General features: G+C 39.7%; 1 protein-coding gene across 1 annotated transcript; it reads left to right on the top strand.

Moving 5' to 3' along the window:
• The first annotated feature begins 31 nt into the window (after positions 1 to 31).
• Positions 32 to 15,015, top strand: LOC139443340 (dr1-associated corepressor-like). Its single transcript, XM_071224320.1, has 7 exons — positions 32 to 113; positions 201 to 273; positions 1,727 to 1,820; positions 2,920 to 3,057; positions 5,315 to 5,393; positions 8,670 to 8,863; positions 12,250 to 15,015. The coding sequence occupies exons 1-7, from the start codon at positions 72 to 74 to the stop codon at positions 12,362 to 12,364; spliced, it is 735 nt and encodes a 244-aa protein (XP_071080421.1). The 5' UTR covers positions 32 to 71; the 3' UTR covers positions 12,365 to 15,015.
• The last annotated feature ends 4,933 nt before the right edge of the window (positions 15,016 to 19,948 follow it).

Genomic DNA, 19,948 nt, shown 5'->3' on the forward strand with positions numbered 1-19,948 from the left:
TCTTCTTTTTACTTTCAGGCATTTTGACTTCCGGTTGATAAGAACCCCTGTTTTCCCTACAAAAGATAGATATGCCGAGCAAAAAGAAGAAGTATAATTCACGATTTCCCCCGGTAAGAAACCCTTGACAGGTATATTATGTATTCTATCGATGTAAACGATACCTTGACACACTCAAAACCTACATTTCATGCTTTCAGGCAAGAATTAAGAAGATCATGCAAACCGATGATGAAGTTGGAAAAGTGGCTGCGGCTGTTCCAGTTATTATTTGTATCCTTTGTGGAAAAGTCAGTAGGCTATCTAAGATGCTGAATTATTGTTATTAAGTTTATGTTTTATTAGGTGTTGCTCTGGAATGCTTCAGCAATTGCTTTTTCATCAGACAAATCACCATCGACTTCAAAATCAAACGGCATTATCTGAGACACTTAGTTGCGATCATTAAAAACAACATTTCGACATTGATATGTTAATGATAGTCATGTAAATCGTGAATACACATATTCATTACCAAAATAGTGTTTAAGAATTGCCTGGCAAACGTTTAGTTTTTCTAAACTCCAGTGAATTGTGTGTGGTATTTCCTATTTATGATATGTAAACAATAACAACAAACAATCATACCATTACCACATCAGCTTTTTTAGAATCTAAATTTGCCACAATTTTGTATTGGGACAATATGCTCAGTTGAATCATTGTTCAGTATACATGTTCAATGATGTATTATTTATCAAAAATAAATAAAATGTTCAGCTCAGATAATGTTAATTGTTTTTCATCCAAAGTGAACTTTTCTCAGATTCTAAGGCTATTCTCACAAAACAAGCATATTATTCGTGTCAAGATGATAAAGGATACGGTTCATTTGTGTCTCATTCTTGTCATAATATCAGTTATATTGGAATTAGAAGATGTCAGCTAATCCGAAATTATGCTTACATCATGTTAATCCCTTTATCTCTTCGTCATGTTCATGTAAAACAGTTGGTTTTTTTTAGTTTTATCAACACAATTTCAGGATATTGTCTAACCCTTTAAAAATACCATGTAGTGCATGTTGAACATTGGTGACGCTTAACATGTTCATGATGTTGGACAGTTGACATGGACCATGATAATTGTTTTATGATTTTCTAGAGTGGAACAAGCCAGTTATTAACATCTGTGTTACTAATTAAGATGCATTGTTAAGTTTAGAATTGGACAATTAACACCTCCGCCAGCTTCTCTAATCTTGTCAGTGCTCACAGCCCCTGTAAGTGTAAGTTATTAGAAAGTCAGATTCACACCCACTTCTTTCTATTATAAATTCATTCATGTACAACCATTGGATTGTTATATGGTCACTGAAAGTACCTTGTCTAATTGGATGTATGGTCTTTTGTCTCTGAATAAAGGTATATATTTAATTATTCAGGCTTACCATTTGCGCTGTTACCCGGTTACAATTTTGCTCAATTTACATAAGGGATTAACATTGCCTCTTCCTCATGTTCATGTCAGAAAATGGAATCGTAATTGTAGAATAGAGTGGGTGGAATAAAATTTGTGCATTCTCAATATTTTTTTGAATGCATAATTAACATGTTTTTTACAGGAGTATATCATTGTTTTGTATTATGAGTCAATTTGCGTACATATTTATTTTGAGATATTTCATCAAACTGTCTTGTATCTTTGAGATACTTTCTTGTTGCATATTTCTTAACCTTCCTCACAGCCAGGGCTTTAGAGCTGTTCATTGAATCTCTCATTCTCAAGACCAATGAAACTACAACAGCAAAGAATGCAAAAACCCTTACAACGTCACACATGTAAGTATGATCATCATATAATTCCCCAAAATAGTAAAGAAGTTCTCTTATAGAAATTTGATATGACAAACTATTTTCAAACTATACTGTTGATAGTTTTTATGGCTTACATGCTGTTCTTTACAGAAAATGAATTTGCTGTAACCATGGCATTTTCCCCAGGCAAGAGAGTTAACTGACTTTAAAAGTCCCGTTTCCACCCTTGCCGATCTAGACTGGAATTCCTTGGCTCGATCGTAGCGCTACCACTGGCTATTACCAGTTATGTCACTTCGAAGCCTCTCCTATAGACCAATCCACCTCTCGTATCACTTGCATTTGCTTCAAACAAAATGGAGGGGCGAGGGTAGACTGGTGGTTAAAGCGTTCGCTCGTCACGCCGAAGACGCGGGTTCGATTCCCAACATGGGTACAATGTGTGAAGCCCATTTCTTGTGTCCCCCGCCGTGATATTGCTGGAATATTGCTAAAAGCGGCGTAAAACCATACTCACTCATACAAAATGGTGACGCCCATCCAGGGCGATCTGATTGATAATCAAGATCTATATTGTGATGAAACGGGTCTTACTTCGCGAAATGCATCAAATCATATGAGCACCTTGATTAAAAACATGAAAAACGATTTGGAAAATATCTGCTGACAACCAGTTGGCGGTGCACATTCTTTGCAAATCCTGCAGTCAACCGAAATCTGCACGACAGTTTACGAACCGGATTTCGATTTTGATTGGACTATGCATAGACTCGTTAGTCCAGCCAAAATGTAACACCATAATACCAGCCTAGTTCAGTAAGGGGGGAAACCTGACTTTTATAGCCAGTTTACGCTCTTGCCTTGGGAAGATGTAACCATGGTAACATGTCATAGTTTCCACTATAGTCCTCAAGTACTGGTATGAAATTGACGCTATGAAGGAAATTCTTCACTCTCAGGCAATGGCGTATTACACTTGTTAAATAACTATTCATCACGAAACGATTTTCTGTTGATCCAATAATGAAAGACAAAGATAAGTGTGAAGTCAGTCTGTCAGGTGATAATATTTGTTTCGTTCAGGTAGTAATAGTTACATGGTGTTTTGTTTGTTTGACTTTAGAAAGCAGACAATTCAGGCAGAGAAAAAGTTTGACTTCCTGCGGGATCTCGTGTCCAACATCCCGGACCACCAGACCGAGGAAGATGGAGGGGAGAACTCAGGGGCCGCTGAACCCAAGAAACCGAGGGGACCGCGAGGGTTAGTAGCTGTGGTGACTGAGACATCAACAGTCCAATGTAGCGGGATTCGTTACCATATGTTTAGTATTGGAGAAAACACGTTCATGAGGTTTTGGTAGACAGAGCATGCCATGGGGAGAGGGAAAAAACCACGGGGGCGAAAAAAGAAACTTAAAACAACATTTATCAACATTTGTATGCTTCGAACATACTTTCCATGAACCTTAGGAAACGCGGGTAAAATGTCTGTTGCTGGCGTACGGATCTTGAAAAGGATATTCTAAACACCAGTGAGGCTTATCAACACCTCTGTAGCCTCGTGGTACACTCACTGGGCTACAGATATGAAGGCTGCGAGTTTGATCCTCGGGAATATAAAGAAAACATTTGTCATTTGATTTTACATTTCAATACATGTTACAATCTGAACAGAAGTTATATTAATAAAATACCCAGGACATTATATAAAATCTCTGGGATATTATATAAAATCCCTGGGATATTATATAGAATCCCAGGGACACTACAACGTCCCTGTTTATGAGATTTAACCCAACTGGAAAGTAAAACCTCACAATAGGTCTTAATGCCTATAGAAAGAAGTCTCTTACTTAATAGCGATCCAAATGAATAGGTTTATAAATCTCAATCAACACCATTGAGGAGTCAGTTTTGTTTACAGTTTTACTGAAGCCAAGAAGTGCCCCACTTCTTGTAGAAATCATAATGACAATTGTAATGAGATTTGGCTGCTAACCCGTGACGATCTGGGTTAGAATAGGTCTTCAGCAACCCATGCTTGCCATAACATGCGGCAGTGCTTGTCGTAACAGGCGTAAAACGGGATCGGGTGGTCAGGGTCGCTGACTTGGTTGATGCATGTCATCGTATCCCAATTGCCTAGATTGATGATCATATCATTCGCTGGATTGTCTGGTCCAGCCTCGATTATTTACATATGCCATCATATAGCTTGACTATTTCTTAACTGCAGCATTAAACAAACAAACAAACAATTTGTCTCCTGCTGACTAATCACGCCCATTCTGAAAGGCAACATTCATGATGTTTGGACCCTTTGGGGATTCAAGGTTAGAACTGATCCTCTGAAAACTATGTGTGTGGTAAGAGTAGAGGTGCATGATATTTTCAGTGTACTAGTATACCACAATTTGAAATGGGAATGAATACATATCACGATGCATTTGGAAAATACCGGTATGTTGCATTTTTTCAAAATCATGCATGTTTTCATCTTGTTGGCAAAGTGTACATAAGTGTCAAATAAATGAAATTATGAACTTAGCAACTTCATTCCTGAGAACTATTAGCATGATAGCATGTATCGTTTCACCCCTACTGCTGTCATCATGGTCATAGAGCTGGAATATTGCTGAGTGAAGCATTAAAAAACAAAACCAACATGATGATATAGGTCTATATAATCATCAGCTAATGCACACCAGATGTACTGGGGTTGTTGTGCAAAAAATATCGCGGTATCAGGACATTTTGGTAAAGACAGTCTTGACTTATGCATGTCAACTTACATGCAATAATTTGGTTGGTTTGTTGTTTAACGCCGCACTCAGCAATATTCCAGCTATATGACGGCGGTCTGTAAATAATCGTGTCTGGACCAGACAATCCAGTGATTAATATCATGAGCATCAATCCACGCAATTGGGATTGATGACATACATCAACCAAGTCAGCGAGCCTGACCACCCGATCCTGTTAGTCGCCTTTTACGACAAGCATAGTCACCTTTCACGGCAAGCATGGGTTGCTGAAGACCTATTCTACCCCGGAATCTTCATAATTTGGTACCTTGTACCTTTATCAAGTTAGTGATCAATAACTGGGTGGGGCATGTCAACCATGCCATCGTTGATACAAAGTGGGCACGGATGTCCCAGTCGTTTTAGGTGCCATGATACGCTGTGCAGAGTTGTGTCCCTTGTGCACGCCAGAAACCTATGATTGTGGCTTCGAATCCCGGTTCGCCCCGATTATGTTTCTAGACTTGTCAGCACTATACCTGTGCTCGTTGGTTTCACCAAAGTGGTAAACGTCTGAGACCTACATCACATCAGACTTTCCTCCCACATTAAGCTGACACACTGTCAACTGGAATAATGTTAAAAGCTGCATTGAACCCAACTCACTCACTCACTCGTTGATACAACTTCTAAATCCCATTTTAAGATTCGATATTTAGATATCAAGGCCTTACCATTGTGATTACCAGGTATTTCCTTTTTCTTTTTTTACAGGCCACGGAAGCCCAGAGAAGGCACCAGTACAAGGAAGAGAACAGGGAGAAAGTCCTCATCGGAAAGTTCAGAAGCTAACGTGAGTGGTCAATATTTCTACAGCTCAGTCAACTGATACATTGTAACACAGCAATAGTCATGGATCCAATTTGGTAATGTTTATCTAATTGATTCTTTAGATCCAATGTTACCATGGTTATCAATACACATTGACTCTACATGCAACATTTGGATTATGTTTTGGACAAGAGAATATACATTATGTCTTTATTGTCAATGGTTAATAAACATGATGAATGAAAATCTCACTAGAATCTGATCTCTCCATCAAGATCTGACTCTTCCAGACAAGGTCGTATCAGGTGGACTTTATATTCAGCTAGTCAGCATGGAGACTCTAGCTCTCCATCAAGATCTGACTCTTCCAGACTAGGTCGTATCAGGTGGACTTTATATTCAGCTAGTCAGCATGGAGACTTTAGCTCTCCATCAAGATCTGACTCTTCCAGACAAGGTCGTATCAGGTGGACTTTATATTCAGCTCGTCAGCATGGAGACTTTAGCTCTCCATCAAGACCTGACTCTTCCAGACTAGGTTGTATCAGGTGGACTTTATATTCAGCTAGTCAGCATGGAGACTTTAGCTCTCCATCAAGATCTGACTCTTCCAGACTAGGTTGTATCAGGTGGACTTTATATTCAGCTAGTCAGCATGGAGACTCTAGCTCTCCATCAAGATCTGACTCTTCCAGACTAGGTCGTATCAGGTAGACTTTATATTCAGCTCGTCAGCATGGAGACTTTAGCTCTCCATCAAGACCTGACTCTTCCAGACTAGGTCATATCGGGTTGACTTTATATTCAGCTAGTCAGCATGGAGACTTTAGCTCTCCATCCAGACCTGACTCTTCCAGACTAGGTCGTATCATGTGGACTTATATTCAGCCAGTCAGCATGGAGACTTTAGCTCTCCATCCAGACCTGACTCTTCTAGACTAGGTTGTATCAGGTGGACTTTATGTTCAGCTAGTCATCATGGAGACTTTTTGCTCTCAATCCAGACATGACTCTTCAAGACAAGGTCGTATCAAGTGGACTTTATATTCAGCTAGTCAGCATGGAGACTCTAGCTCTCCATCAAGATCTGACTCTTCCAGACTAGGTCGTATCAGGTGGACTTTATATTCAGCTAGTCAGCATGGAGACTTTAGCTCTCCATCAAGATCTGACTCTTCCAGACAAGGTCGTATCAGGTGGACTTTATATTCAGCTCGTCAGCATGGAGACTTTAGCTCTCCATCAAGACCTGACTCTTCCAGACTAGGTTGTATCAGGTGGACTTTATATTCAGCTAGTCAGCATGGAGACTTTAGCTCTCCATCAAGATCTGACTCTTCCAGACTAGGTTGTATCAGGTGGACTTTATATTCAGCTAGTCAGCATGGAGACTCTAGCTCTCCATCAAGATCTGACTCTTCCAGACTAGGTCGTATCAGGTAGACTTTATATTCAGCTCGTCAGCATGGAGACTTTAGCTCTCCATCAAGACCTGACTCTTCCAGACTAGGTCATATCGGGTTGACTTTATATTCAGCTAGTCAGCATGGAGACTTTAGCTCTCCATCCAGACCTGACTCTTCCAGACTAGGTCGTATCATGTGGACTTATATTCAGCCAGTCAGCATGGAGACTTTAGCTCTCCATCAAGATCTGACTCTTCTAGACTAGGTTGTATCAGGTGGACTTTATGTTCAGCTAGTCATCATGGAGACTTTTTGCTCTCAATCCAGACATGACTCTTCAAGACAAGGTCGTATCAAGTGGACTTTATATTCAGCTAGTCAGCATGGAGACTTTAGCTCTCCATCAAGATCTGACTCTTCCAGACTAGGTCATATCAGGTGGACTTTATATTCAGCTAGTCAGCATAGAGACTTTAGCTCTCCATCAAGATCTGACTCTGCCAGACTAGGTCGTATCAGGTGGACTTTATATTCAGCTAGTCAGCATGGAGACTCTAGCTCTCCATCAAGATCTGACTCTTCCAGACTAGGTCGTATCAGGTGGACTTTATATTCAGCTAGTCAGCATGGAGACTTTAGCTCTCCATCAAGATCTGACTCTTCCAGACTAGGTCGTATCAAGTGGACTTTATTTTCAGCTAGTCAGCATGGAGACTTTTGAAATTCTCAGTAGGAGTGAGCAGAACATTCACTCCAGCATATCTAATTCATATATCTCAAAATTGAACCTATGTGAGTAGTTCTGATAGGTTGTGGATAGATTACATCCTGTCGTTCAAGTCACATCTTTCATCATCATCATGAGAATATATTTCAGCTGTGGTTTCATTTTTCTCAAAACCAAACATTTGTTAACTTGTCCTTTGAGCATGTTGAGCATTGTCCAAGGCCGCCAGTTGGACATTGAATTGTGTTAGAAAGCTGACACAGCTCAAAATCTTGTTGAGGGTGTGTCAGATTTTGACATTGGGAAATCCTGAATCAGAGTGAAAGACCTGATTTTAATGAGGCTGGATAATTCTCTGTGAGTACATGCAGAGCTCCAGATAAGCTTTTGGTGTTGTGGGTATTTTTTACCCGTGCATTTTAAAATCATTTGGTATCAGTAAATTCTATCTGGGTATTCAAATTTCTGTTACTAGTTTTTACACATGTGGGTATTTAAGTTAAATATTTAAAAACACTATTCATCTAGTCCCTGCAAACTGGTGTCGTGTGGGTTCGAGAGCTTTATCGGACTCAAAAATACCACAATACTTCCACAAGAAAGTGTGATGACAAATGATCATGATGTAACTGTCATCGTGGAGTTTGGCAAGGTTGACAGAATGACCGTTTATAATTTCAAAATAAGTTGCTGATTTGCTAATTGAATACGCAGGGTTACATCACAATATTTTGATGATACGCCCAAGTTTTTTTTTTGTATTTTTTTAGCGTATCTGTAATGTTCGTTGCGTATTTGATACGCTTGAATTTTATTTTACTGCCTATTTCTGCATTTCTGATGCGTATTTTATGCAGATACGCAGCTTATCTGGAGCTCTGACATGTGATGTACTGGAATTTGGTCTTTGACTGGGATTAAGAAGTGATACACATAACAGAGAGAATTTGTATTTGCCAACTTCTTTATTATGAGGAACACAACATTTCAGAGTATATGCTTACTCCATCATTAGGGGATGAAGGAGTAAGCATATACTCCAAAATGTTGTGTTTCTCAAAGTAAAGAATTTGGCATCCATAGATTCTCTCTCTTATGGAATTAGGTGATAAAACAAGGACGAAATACATGATGTCTCAATGTTGTACATCTCCTTAACTGACAGGCAAATGAAGATGATGAGGAAACAGAGACGGATGAGGAGGAGAACAATGGGACGTCGGCACCCACCACCCCTGTGATGACCTCCCCCTCCACCAGCCAGCAGCTGAACTCACCCCCCACAGCTCACATCCCAGCGCCACACCCCATTCATGTGCAGTCACTCCCACCATGCCCACCACAGATGCCTTTCAACAGGTAGGTGTTGACCATCTGCTAGCTCGCCCCCCTCCCCCTGGGGATTCCAGGTTAGAATTGCAGAGCTCCAGATAAGCTTTTGGTGTTGTGGGTATTTTACCCATGCATTTTAAAATCATTGGGTATCAGTAATTCTATATGGGTATTCAAATTTCTGTTACCCACTAGTTGTTACACATGTGGGTATTTAAGTTAAATATTTAAAAACACTATTCATCTAGTCCCTGCAAACTGGTGTCGTGTGGGTTAGAGAGCTTTATCGGACTCAAAAATACCACGATACTTCCACAAGAAAGTGTGATGGCAATTGATCATGATGTAACTGTCATCGTGGAGTTTGGCAAGGTTGACGGAATGCCCATTTATAATTTCAAAATAAGTTGCTGATTTGCTAATCGAATATGCAGGGTTACTTAACAATATTTTAATGATACGCACAAGTTTTATTTTTGTAGCGTATCCATAATGTTCGTTACGTATTTCTGCATTTCTGATGCGTATTTTACGCAGATACGCAGCCAATCTGGAGCTCTGGAATTGGGCTCCTGCTATCGTAAGAGGCGATTTGATGGTCGGACAAATCATTGTACTGGTTCAGACGCGATTATAACATCATTATTAATCATATAGCTGGGATAGTGGACGGTGTGGAGTTAAACAGACTTTTGTCTTACATAGTCACGGTTACACAAATGTGGAATGTATGGACATTTTGAAGGTTTGGGGTTTTTTTGGTTTGCCATCAGGTATGTTAACAGGTTGCATTCACTGATGAAAAAAATGCAAATATGGAATAATATTTAATGTCTAGGAATTGTCGTATTCCTCTCCCAAATTTGTTTTCAAAATTAAGAAATATTCTCCAAAGTAGGTCACTATGAGAAGGGAAGTAATTTCATTCAAAGCACCACTCAACATAATGTTTGTGCATTTATGTATTATTTTTTTTTCGTGAACCTTTCTGTTTAAATCAAAATATATGATTTTGAAATTTCAATTTTGTTTTGACAACCCCCAAAAAGTCATTCAAGAAGCAATAGACAGTTGAGCATTCTTCTTTCAACAAGCTCAAGATGGAGCACAATACTTCTGTTATGTTGACCCAGGTGTGGAGTAGGTCTCCTCAGGTCAACTGACCCGCCCCAGGGCACCAGGCACTCAGATAACCCACCCCAGGGCACGTATCTCATACAGGTTGAGCTGCCAATTGTGTACACATAGATCAAACAGGCTTTAAAAAGCTTGTAATTCGGATTACTCATTTGAAAAGGTCGGAAGTGTGACAATACATTGGTCATATAACAACCTTGAATTTGGCTTACATCCAAGCTTGTTAGGTAAAAGTTTCAGCATAAATGTTTCTCTATCAGCAAGAGCGATAACATATCACTCTGGATAATATTCATGAACCTACTGGTAGAGAAGTCTATTTTCACCCTTATGATACAGTTCCACTAACATGTTTTGGCAAAAATGTGAATTGCTTGAAATATTAATATAATTTTTCCTTCTGTTTTTCTCTTGTAACCATACAGGACTTATTTTCTGCAATAATCGTATTAAGTCCATGATAAAGTAACATTATTTAGCAATTGTCAGAGTCATAAGAGTAAATATATTATGTATTGCCAGCCTGCATGTCAAGTTAACACCTTGTAATAATTTAACTTTTAATCCTACTGATCCACTTGATGTCTATAATAATTGCTAATACAAAATTAACTAAATAATGATCCCTGACCAATTATTACCTCTACCCCTTTGCACCCCCCTCCCCCATACCCAAACCCACCCCACACACCAACCAACCAACCCCCCCCCCCCCCCCCCCATACACACACACACACACACACACACACACACATATACACACTGAAACATGAAAGCAGTGTAATCCCATCTGCTGTGACCCTATGATATGTCCAAAACCTGCCTGCATCTGTCCCTTTTGATGCCTATTGTCTTGAAGGGGAAGTATCACTCTTCTGTTTGTACTCTATATCAAAATAAATACATACAGAGTAATATTTCTAGTCGGTTTTTAATATATATCCTTGTTGTTTTAAACAGCTGTTGCCCACACTAGGATGTAAAATATATATATATAAATAAGTTTGATGATATTCTAGTACCTGTAATACGATTTCTTGCAATCCATTTGTTATGGGCTAAACATGATCACGGATGTACACCTCTTTCAAGCTCCTCACAGCGATAGCCCGTTCGCAGAGCTCTCTATACTATCGCTGCCACCAGTCCAAACTCCCGACTGTCAATAGGTGGCCACAACCATGCTTGGAGTTGAACTCACAACCGAATGACCGTTATGTTTATAAACCACCGACGACTGTCGTGACACAGAATACACTTATCGCTGCTAAATTACTTTCTTTGTTTGTCAATTTGAATTTCTGTTTCATTAAAACTATTGTGTTATTGATATAGTAAGAATGTAAGGGAGAAGTTGGTTGATTTTCCGTCTGCAATCTCGAACCAATCTGATTATTAAAACAACAAAGTAAATTCATATGGAAAACATGGTCAGTCATAAACCTTTTCAAATTGAAATATGATGGCATTCCCAAAGACATAAACAAAAGTATCAACGTTACTACATATGGGGTTGAAGGGCAAATTTCAAGATTCTTGTAATGGCCGCGCCCAGACTGGTGGCAGCGATGTTACTGAGAGTGTAACGAAGGTGTCACGCGCTAGGAAGGAGCATGCACCTCTTTGTATAAGGGGAACTAACTCTCGCCGCCTTATTTGCTGCACTGTTCAAAAAGATCAGTGTAATGGTATGGTTGAGTCCTTGAGTATTCTGAGTATTGATGTCATTAGCTGGTCTAGGATGTCCTAGGGTTATTTTCGCCAGGAAGTTCCAGATGTAATTCAGGCCTCTGTTAAAGCACAAAGTCACACTGAAGACCTGGGTTGGGTACACATTACACTGTGTGAAGCCTATTTCTGGTGTCCCCTGTCGTGATATCGCTGAATATCGCTTGGTATATATAAGCAGCATAAAATCTGACTCATTCTATTCAAACATATGATGTTTCTCTGTTCATGATATTTAGCCCTATTTCTAGACTTTTATCCAAATTGTATTAAGGGCAAGGTGTAAATGGCCTACTTGCCTGACACCTATAATTGAGTGAGTGATTGAGTACGCTTTTATGCTGCTTTTAGCAATATTCCAGCAATATCAGGAGAACACCAGAAATGGGCTTCACACATTGTACCCATGTCAGGAATCAAACCCGGGTCTTTGAAGTGACAAGCGAATGCTTTAACCACGAGGCTACCCGTCTGCCCCTGACACCTGTAAAATGTTCATAGCCACTCAGTTGAGTGTTAGCTACAATGTTTTGTTTTTTTCGTTTCAGCATCCCGTATTCAATGCCCCCAATGTCTCAGGTCCCCTGTATGCCGTCGGTGTCGGGCATGTCATCCTCGCTGCCGCAGCAGAAAGTAATAGAAGATGACGACTACGATACATGATTCTACACAATAGATGTTAATGAACCACAGTTAAGGACTGCAGCTAATGAGAAATATACTGATCTCTTGTTTCCAAAACTGGCTGCTGAACTCTTCATGTTTTAATGCCCATGTTGTGTATATTATTCATGGTTTTAACGTGAACTTTGTTATTGGGTGTCCTGTGACGATGTTGTACTTATAAAGTATAATGTTCAGTCATCCAATGTGTGTTAAAAGTAAAACAACACTTCCCTGCAGTGATTTTCCTTTTATTTTTTTTATGATTGTTACAAAAAATGAACTAAATGATATGGTTATTGGCTTAATTTCATTCATGTCTTTTGTTTCGTACAGTGAATATTCTGTGTATTATCAGTAAACCTGACTTTGTAGCCAAGTCGGTCAGCTTGGTCTGTTACCATGGTTACAACCAGAAACCAAGAGGGATAGTCGAAAAGAAAGCCCAGTTGATGAAAATAATTTGAAAAACGTTTTGGTTCAATATTGAAGTTTAGAACGGTTTTGGGTGAGGTGGGATCTAAACTGTCTGTAGTAGATATGGTTTGTCAGTCCTCTCTGATAGCTGGACTATAATTACGGTAGATCACTGGTATGTAGACACTGGAAGGCTTTTTGCTTGTATTTTCAGCTTTACTCGGAGAGATTTGGAATAGTCAGTACAACTTTGTTGTTTACGATCTTTGTGTTGGGTATATATGCACTGTTCAGTGTACAACCCAAAGTCCAACTTGAAAAAACTGTGAGAACTTGTATTCTTCAAGAGAAGTGATTGATCCATCGTACTGCCACATTGCCAAGAAGATGTTTAGTTTTTGTCATAGTTTATCCCTGTCTGTTAATGTTTATCAACACGGTATGTTTAGATTCAGGTGATGCTGTGTCATCATTCCCATATTCATCGGCTTCATCAGCATCCATTACTGGCATCATTTTGGGCTTTCATCCCGCATTAGTTGGATCTGCCGTTTTACAATTTTATAACTGTTCAAACTGTTGTTAAACTCAACTCATTCACTCACTCACTAAATCAGTCAAACGGTTTGACAGATCCCCATTGCCTCCTGAAACAGTTTGGTTTGACTCAAGCCAAACTGTTTCAGGAGACAGTGGGGATCTGTTGGCACTTGCCGATCAGCTAGTCGCAAATTACGCACCATGTCATTTAAACATGTAATTTGCTTGCTGTCCGTACCCTTTGCTAATAACGGGGCATGGGTGGCCCAGTCGTCTAAGCACCGCGATTCGCTGTGCAGAGTTGCGTCCCTTGGGCACGCCAGAAACCTATGATTGTGGGTTCGAATCCCGGTTCGCCCCGATTATGTTTCTAGGTTTGTCAGCACCATACCCGTGCTCGTGGGTTTCACCGAAGTGGTAAATATCTGAGACCTGCATCTCTTCGGGCTTTCCTCCCACATTAAGCTGACACGCCGTTATATAACTGGAATACTATTAAGAGCCTATACTGGAAGCCTTCCCCATGTATATCTACTGAGATATTGTTGTGGGCAGCATTTCCCCCTGACTTGGTCGCTTTACCTGTGCTGTTAGTCTCATGGTGCTGTACATTCCTCTGAACCCAGAGGTGTAGCAGCTAGAGTTCATGTGTATTTTCAGCCGAATGAAATGTTTACCAGTTCGCCTGGACTTTATTCTCAGTTTGCATGATTGCTGACAAGTTTGTTGAAGTAACTTTTCGTGTTACACACCGAAATATTTCAAACAAACTTTTTAGCAACGGTGGTGGCAAGGTTTAGACAAAGATTAATCTCTCATTAAGAATGTTTTTGCAGCAGTAGAAACTAACTTTTTAGTCCACTAGTCCTTTTATGATAACATATAGCAAAACTAAAAAAATGGCAAATTTCAACTAGTCATTATTATATCTTAACTATTGGGCAGTTTGGGAAGGATTACAGGACTAGAACTAAGTTCTAACGCTGTGTTCAGATTCAAACAGTCTTAACATTCATGAGACATGTGTATGCCAACCATATTTTGTACCAGACAAAACCAAGATTTATCTGCTATACATGGTGTCTGTGATGTGAACGAAAACATGTATGTACGCAAGGCAGCAGTAGGGACATTGTTTTAGTAGGACGAGATCATTAAGTACAATCAGCTTCCTGGAAACCTGGAGTTGTGTCGTCACGATTTCCTATTACATTCACACTTTGTGTAACAATGGTGACACTGTCACTGAGAAATCATCAAACTCCTAGCTGGGAGAAGGTTTTGAAGGACAGTTACCAATATGGCAGTTTATGGCTCTGTTATATGCTCCTGAAAAAAGCCAATCCTAAGATTGAAGATAATTTTTCCTGGAAACGTGGAGTTACGTTGTGGCCTTGTGATTTCCTGTTACGTACACACTTTGTGTAACACTGAGAAATATAGAAACTCTTAAGTATGAGTTGTTTTTTAAGAACAATATTGTAGTTATTAATTTTTTGTTAATATTCACCTGAAAAAAGCCAATCAGCATCTCTTCCTTATGTTCGTTCATATATGCCACGCTCCCAGGTATCTTTTGAAAATGTATACATACCCTTGGCGGATACAGCTTTTTTGAAAAGGGGGGGTGCACAATTAAGATCCATTTATTGTCTTTGGTGGTAATTTATACAGAAATAAAGATTTTTTTCAAATAAAAAGGGGGGGGGGGGGGGGGGTGCGCATCCCCGCACCTCCCCTCTGTATCCGCCCATGCATACTTACATATGGCGCTGATCTCAGTTGCAACAATTTCATGATACCCTCTGTATTAACTAGAAAGTTGTTGTAGGAGAAGTGTACGTTCATCCAGATGGTCACAACTCCTGGGTCATGGGATGCAGGGATGCAGTGGAAAGGGTAATCCAGTACTATTGCCGTGAGACATACAACACAGGCCATTAGACAGGCCTTGTGGAGTCTGTATTTCTATAGGAATGTCACTCATGTAAAAAACACTAAAAGTGATCGTCATGAAATGAATACAGAATACAACCCAAACAATGGCTGTTTTATAGAAATATGTGGTGTGAGGTGCTTGACATTTTCCCAGGTGTAGCCATTGTGTTTGTTGATTGTTAAGATGTGTCACTCGTGTACAACCAGGGTACAAGCTTGGTACAGTTTTCAGGCTACATCGCTTGTTTTTACTTCTTACACACATATCATCTGTGTTGTTTTCTTGTTGTCTTTGAAGTTGTTTTGATGTCATTGATATCATTGTCAGTTTCCGACTTTCAGTCTTTGCAAGAAATATTTTGGTGATCATGTCCCTGCATTGTGCTTTTAAGGCCAAATTTTCATATAACCATTAATAATTCCATATCTTATGTATATTTGGGATTAAGAAAATGTCTATTAAGACTAATGCCCCCCTTTCACTACGACCACGAATATCCCGAGTCACCCGGAACTTTTGAAATTTGTGATGATTCGGCCAATACTGCAAACTTTCGTGGCTCATCGGGTTGAAAAATATGAAGAATGCCAGGAATGGGTTAAGAAACATGTACGAATTACAAGATTCATGTACGGATCATGCACAAATTGTAAGAATCACCTACGACTAAGTAACGAATATGCCGAATGTTGTTCTTTCTTAATTCTTAATTCGTAGTTGACTCGGGACATTCTTGGCTGTTTCGGGATGTTTTCAGTTTGAGGACAAGACATTTGGGGAGCCAAGAATCGCTAAGAATAGCCAAGAATGCAAAAGAATCTATTACAAATCTGTTACGGAACATAAGAATTAATTATGAATGGATTACGATTCAGCCATGAAATTGCAATTTGGGGACCCTTCCACTAAAGTTTTTGACAAAAAAAACTTTCACGCCAATTCGACGAACTCACGCGAACTGTATGAATGTTTGTGAATCAAATAACATTCATTTAAGAACTTCAAGAAATGATTGAGATTTATCTACGAACATGAAAGATTTCCTATTCAGAGTGATTCAGGATGTTCGTGGTTGCAGTGAAAGGGGGGGCATAAAAAAAGATTCTGTTGACTTAGTACAAAAAATATTTTAAACACAAGGACCAGGTTTGCAATTGGCAAAACATGTCTCTTTCTTTTTCTTTCTCATTTGAAGGAGCACATAAATAAGTCTGATCCAAGTAGAAAGTAACTGGCCTTAAGAAAATATGGCTGAAACACATAAACAGTTTTTTCCTGGGGGGGGGGGGGGGGGGGGGGGTGGGGATAGGGTAGCCTAGTGGATTTAGAATTCACTTGTCACGCCAAAGACCCGGGTTCAATTCCCCACGTAGGTACAATGTGCGAAGCCCATTTGTGGTGTCACCTGCCGGAATATTGCTAAAAGCTGCGTAAAACCATACTCACTCACTGACCCACTCACTTTTTCCTTTTGTCTGTTTCATTGTGTATACAATTTTATGCAATGTATGAACATTCACTAACAGGTGTATAAATTCCTCTAAGGGAGACCCCCTTGCTTGTCTTAAGGGGCGACTGCCAGGATCGGGTGATCATGCTTGCTGACTTAATGCATGTCATCGTATCCCAATTGCGTAGATCAATGCTCAGATCAATGTCACTGGATTGTCTGGTCCAGACTCGGTTATTTACAGACCGCCGTCATATAGCTGGAATATTGCTGAGTGAGGCTTTAAACGAACAAATTAATCTGTAGGGGACTGTCAAGAGGGAAATGAGGTCACATCAGATATATTTGTCTGAAAATGGTCAATAGTAGTCAGAAAGAATCCCATTTCCATTGTTTCTGTCATTTTGATATCATTCTGAATCATTTTCCCTGTGATACGGCTGGTATGATGCTAACAGCAGAGTCAAACTCAACTCACTCAATCATTTAATGTGTATAAAAGTATTTGTATTTTACTCATTGATCATTGTAGTTCAGATGTTGTTGATGTGTACAGAGCGAGATGCAGATATGTCTGTATATAATTGTACAGGTAGCAGTCAGAGAAAGAAATACATTCATGTTATTACAACTAAAGGCAAGTGTTTATTTTCAATGAGTACTGAAGGAGAGTTGTCTCCCTTGGCTGCCAGGATCTGCAGTTGGTTTGAAACACTGATGAATGTCATCACCAATACCTGGGTACAGGGTTCCACCAGTGTTAAGAGGCCATTTACTGGATGCATTCGTCACCACTCGCCCCTTTCCGTAACCTGCAAGAAGACTCGTCCCCCTATCGATGAATGTTTTGTGCGAAAATACGACAAACCAATCAGCATGCGCGTATGATTTCAAGTTCTTCGTCAAAGAATCCCTCAGAAATTAATTTTGATTTTTCCATATGTCTTGCATCTAAAAATATACCCAAGACACAGTTGAATGTATTCAATCATACTGTATAATTCTGCGTGTCCCGATGTGCTTTAAATTGCATCCGAAATATATATAATATATGGGGAAATATATGTGAACCATTACGCAACGAGTTGACAATTGTTTTAGGTATGCCCGTTTGCGCTAAGACGGAACCCGGTCGCAAAAATGGCCACGAGAGGGGCACGAGTCGCTATTCGGCTTGTCCCGGAATTGGTCACGAATGTACTGGATGATGTGGTCAGACTTGATTGATGGTGTGTCATCAGTTCCTCCAATCACATAATCACTGGTTTTTCTGGTCCCGAATCAGTAATTTCCAGGTCCTATGGATGGACTTCTGCTGTCATCCTAACTCAGGCTGTCCTACATGAAACGTTTGTAGCTGTTCCCACTGAGCATGCTGAGAAGGTCTCAAACAAAATAACCATCACTTCATTGTTTGATCAAAGAACTTGGTATGTGTGACATACTAGTATCAAATACTACTATATATAAGGTCAGTACATAACTGAGGGAAAGTCTGCAAAAAACATTCATCAGTTTTATCAACCTTTGACTTTACTCGAAACCACGTAGACGTGTCCATTCCTCTTTTGTACTGGATTCCAATGACCATTCAGTTTTTGAGAGCTCCATAAACATCCTAGACTAACATCTAGTCTCTGAAATAAACATATCGTACAGACGACCCGTGAAGATCCGGGGTAGAATAGGTCTTCAGCAATCTATGCTTGCCGTAAAAGGTGACTATGCTTGTTGTAAGTCCCTTGGGCACGCAAGAAACCTATGATTGTGGGTTCGAATCCCGGTTCACCCCGATTATGTTTCTTGGTGTGTCAGCACCATACCCTTGCTCGTGGGTTTCAGGGACTGGAACACTGTTAAAAGCGACATTAAACCCAACTCACTCACTCACTCCAATATTCAACTTTCCCTTTATGTCGAGTAATATTCCTTCAGCTCTAGCATTTTGACGTACACCCGAGGATGCTCTTTCTTCCAGAGGCTTCAAAGAGCGCCATACGGTTCTTACCCAGAAGTTGTTTGATCAATGTGACAACATCCAAGGCCTCAGTAAAGCTTTCAAAACGTTTTATGGTAGACATGCGGAGGACGTTTTCAAATAAGACGCACCACTGACAAACATGATGTCCGATGAAATTCCCTATTTTGACTTGAACCATACCCTCCCTTGTTTTTTTCAAGTGAACAATTGACATGCCTTTGCATGTGTTTGTGACCGGTGAAGCAGGATACGCTCACCTTTCAGGAACTATTTGATAGTGATTCATAAACACATGCTCATGATATTGTCGGAATTGTACAATCGACTCTGTTTTTGGCAAATATTTCCTATCAATACAGGAAAGGTTTTTGACGCTTATATTTACATTTTCATTAAATTTCATGTTAAACTATAAAGGGAAAGTGTGTTTTTTTTAGTATTAATCTATAGCGTGTTTACCTTGCATGTCAGGAAGTTAGAAAGTGTTTCTTATCCCCCCGGCATATAATGCATTGCAGCTATTTTGACATGGGCAAAGAGAAATGTTGGGTCAGTTACCTGGTTTGGGACCATAACGTGTTAAAATGGTTCGGGGATATAGATGACTTCGTTGACTATACGCTTGTTTCTTGTAATTTGTCATTTGTTTGCATAAAAAAACACACAAAAACACACGTTTTTGCTTTCCATTTCATATGGATGCGACCATGGTGGAACTTTTGTTGGTAAACAATGTATGCTTCTTTAAGAACATTCAACTCTTAACTCATTACATACAGAATTGCACATTTACTTGTGGTTACATTACAGACAGCTGCCGGGGGGATATGTCATCTTTCTGATGACTCTTGTTTGGGCTTATTAGCAACGAAGTTAATGCAGGTGTCCTAAATGATAATGTTGATATTGCATTCGTTTTGAAATCTGCGAGGGTATCTTCCTTCTGGTTTGTTTAGTACTGGTGTGCGGCGTCAGGAAACACACACTTACTTTTTGATGTAACTTGTGTGAGTGGCGGGTTCTGCCTGTAGGGCAGGGCATGCATAACGTTTTCGTTAACACCTGGTGTCATCACTGATTTTCGGTGATCCATTCATAAAATTTTCACCGCTAGTTTGCCTTTTTCTGTGGATAATCGAGACTGGTTATTCTCTGTCGTTTCCGTTTTTTTATACATTTAGATGGTGTTACTGAAAAATCAGATTTTATTATGGAAATATATTTTGGTTTGGTCAGTAACGATAACATGTTCAATCT

Source organism: Haliotis cracherodii, unplaced genomic scaffold, assembly GCF_022045235.1.
Source record: "Haliotis cracherodii isolate W230 unplaced genomic scaffold, xgHalCrac1.p SCAF_5, whole genome shotgun sequence".
NCBI lineage: Eukaryota > Metazoa > Mollusca > Gastropoda > Lepetellida > Haliotidae > Haliotis > Haliotis cracherodii.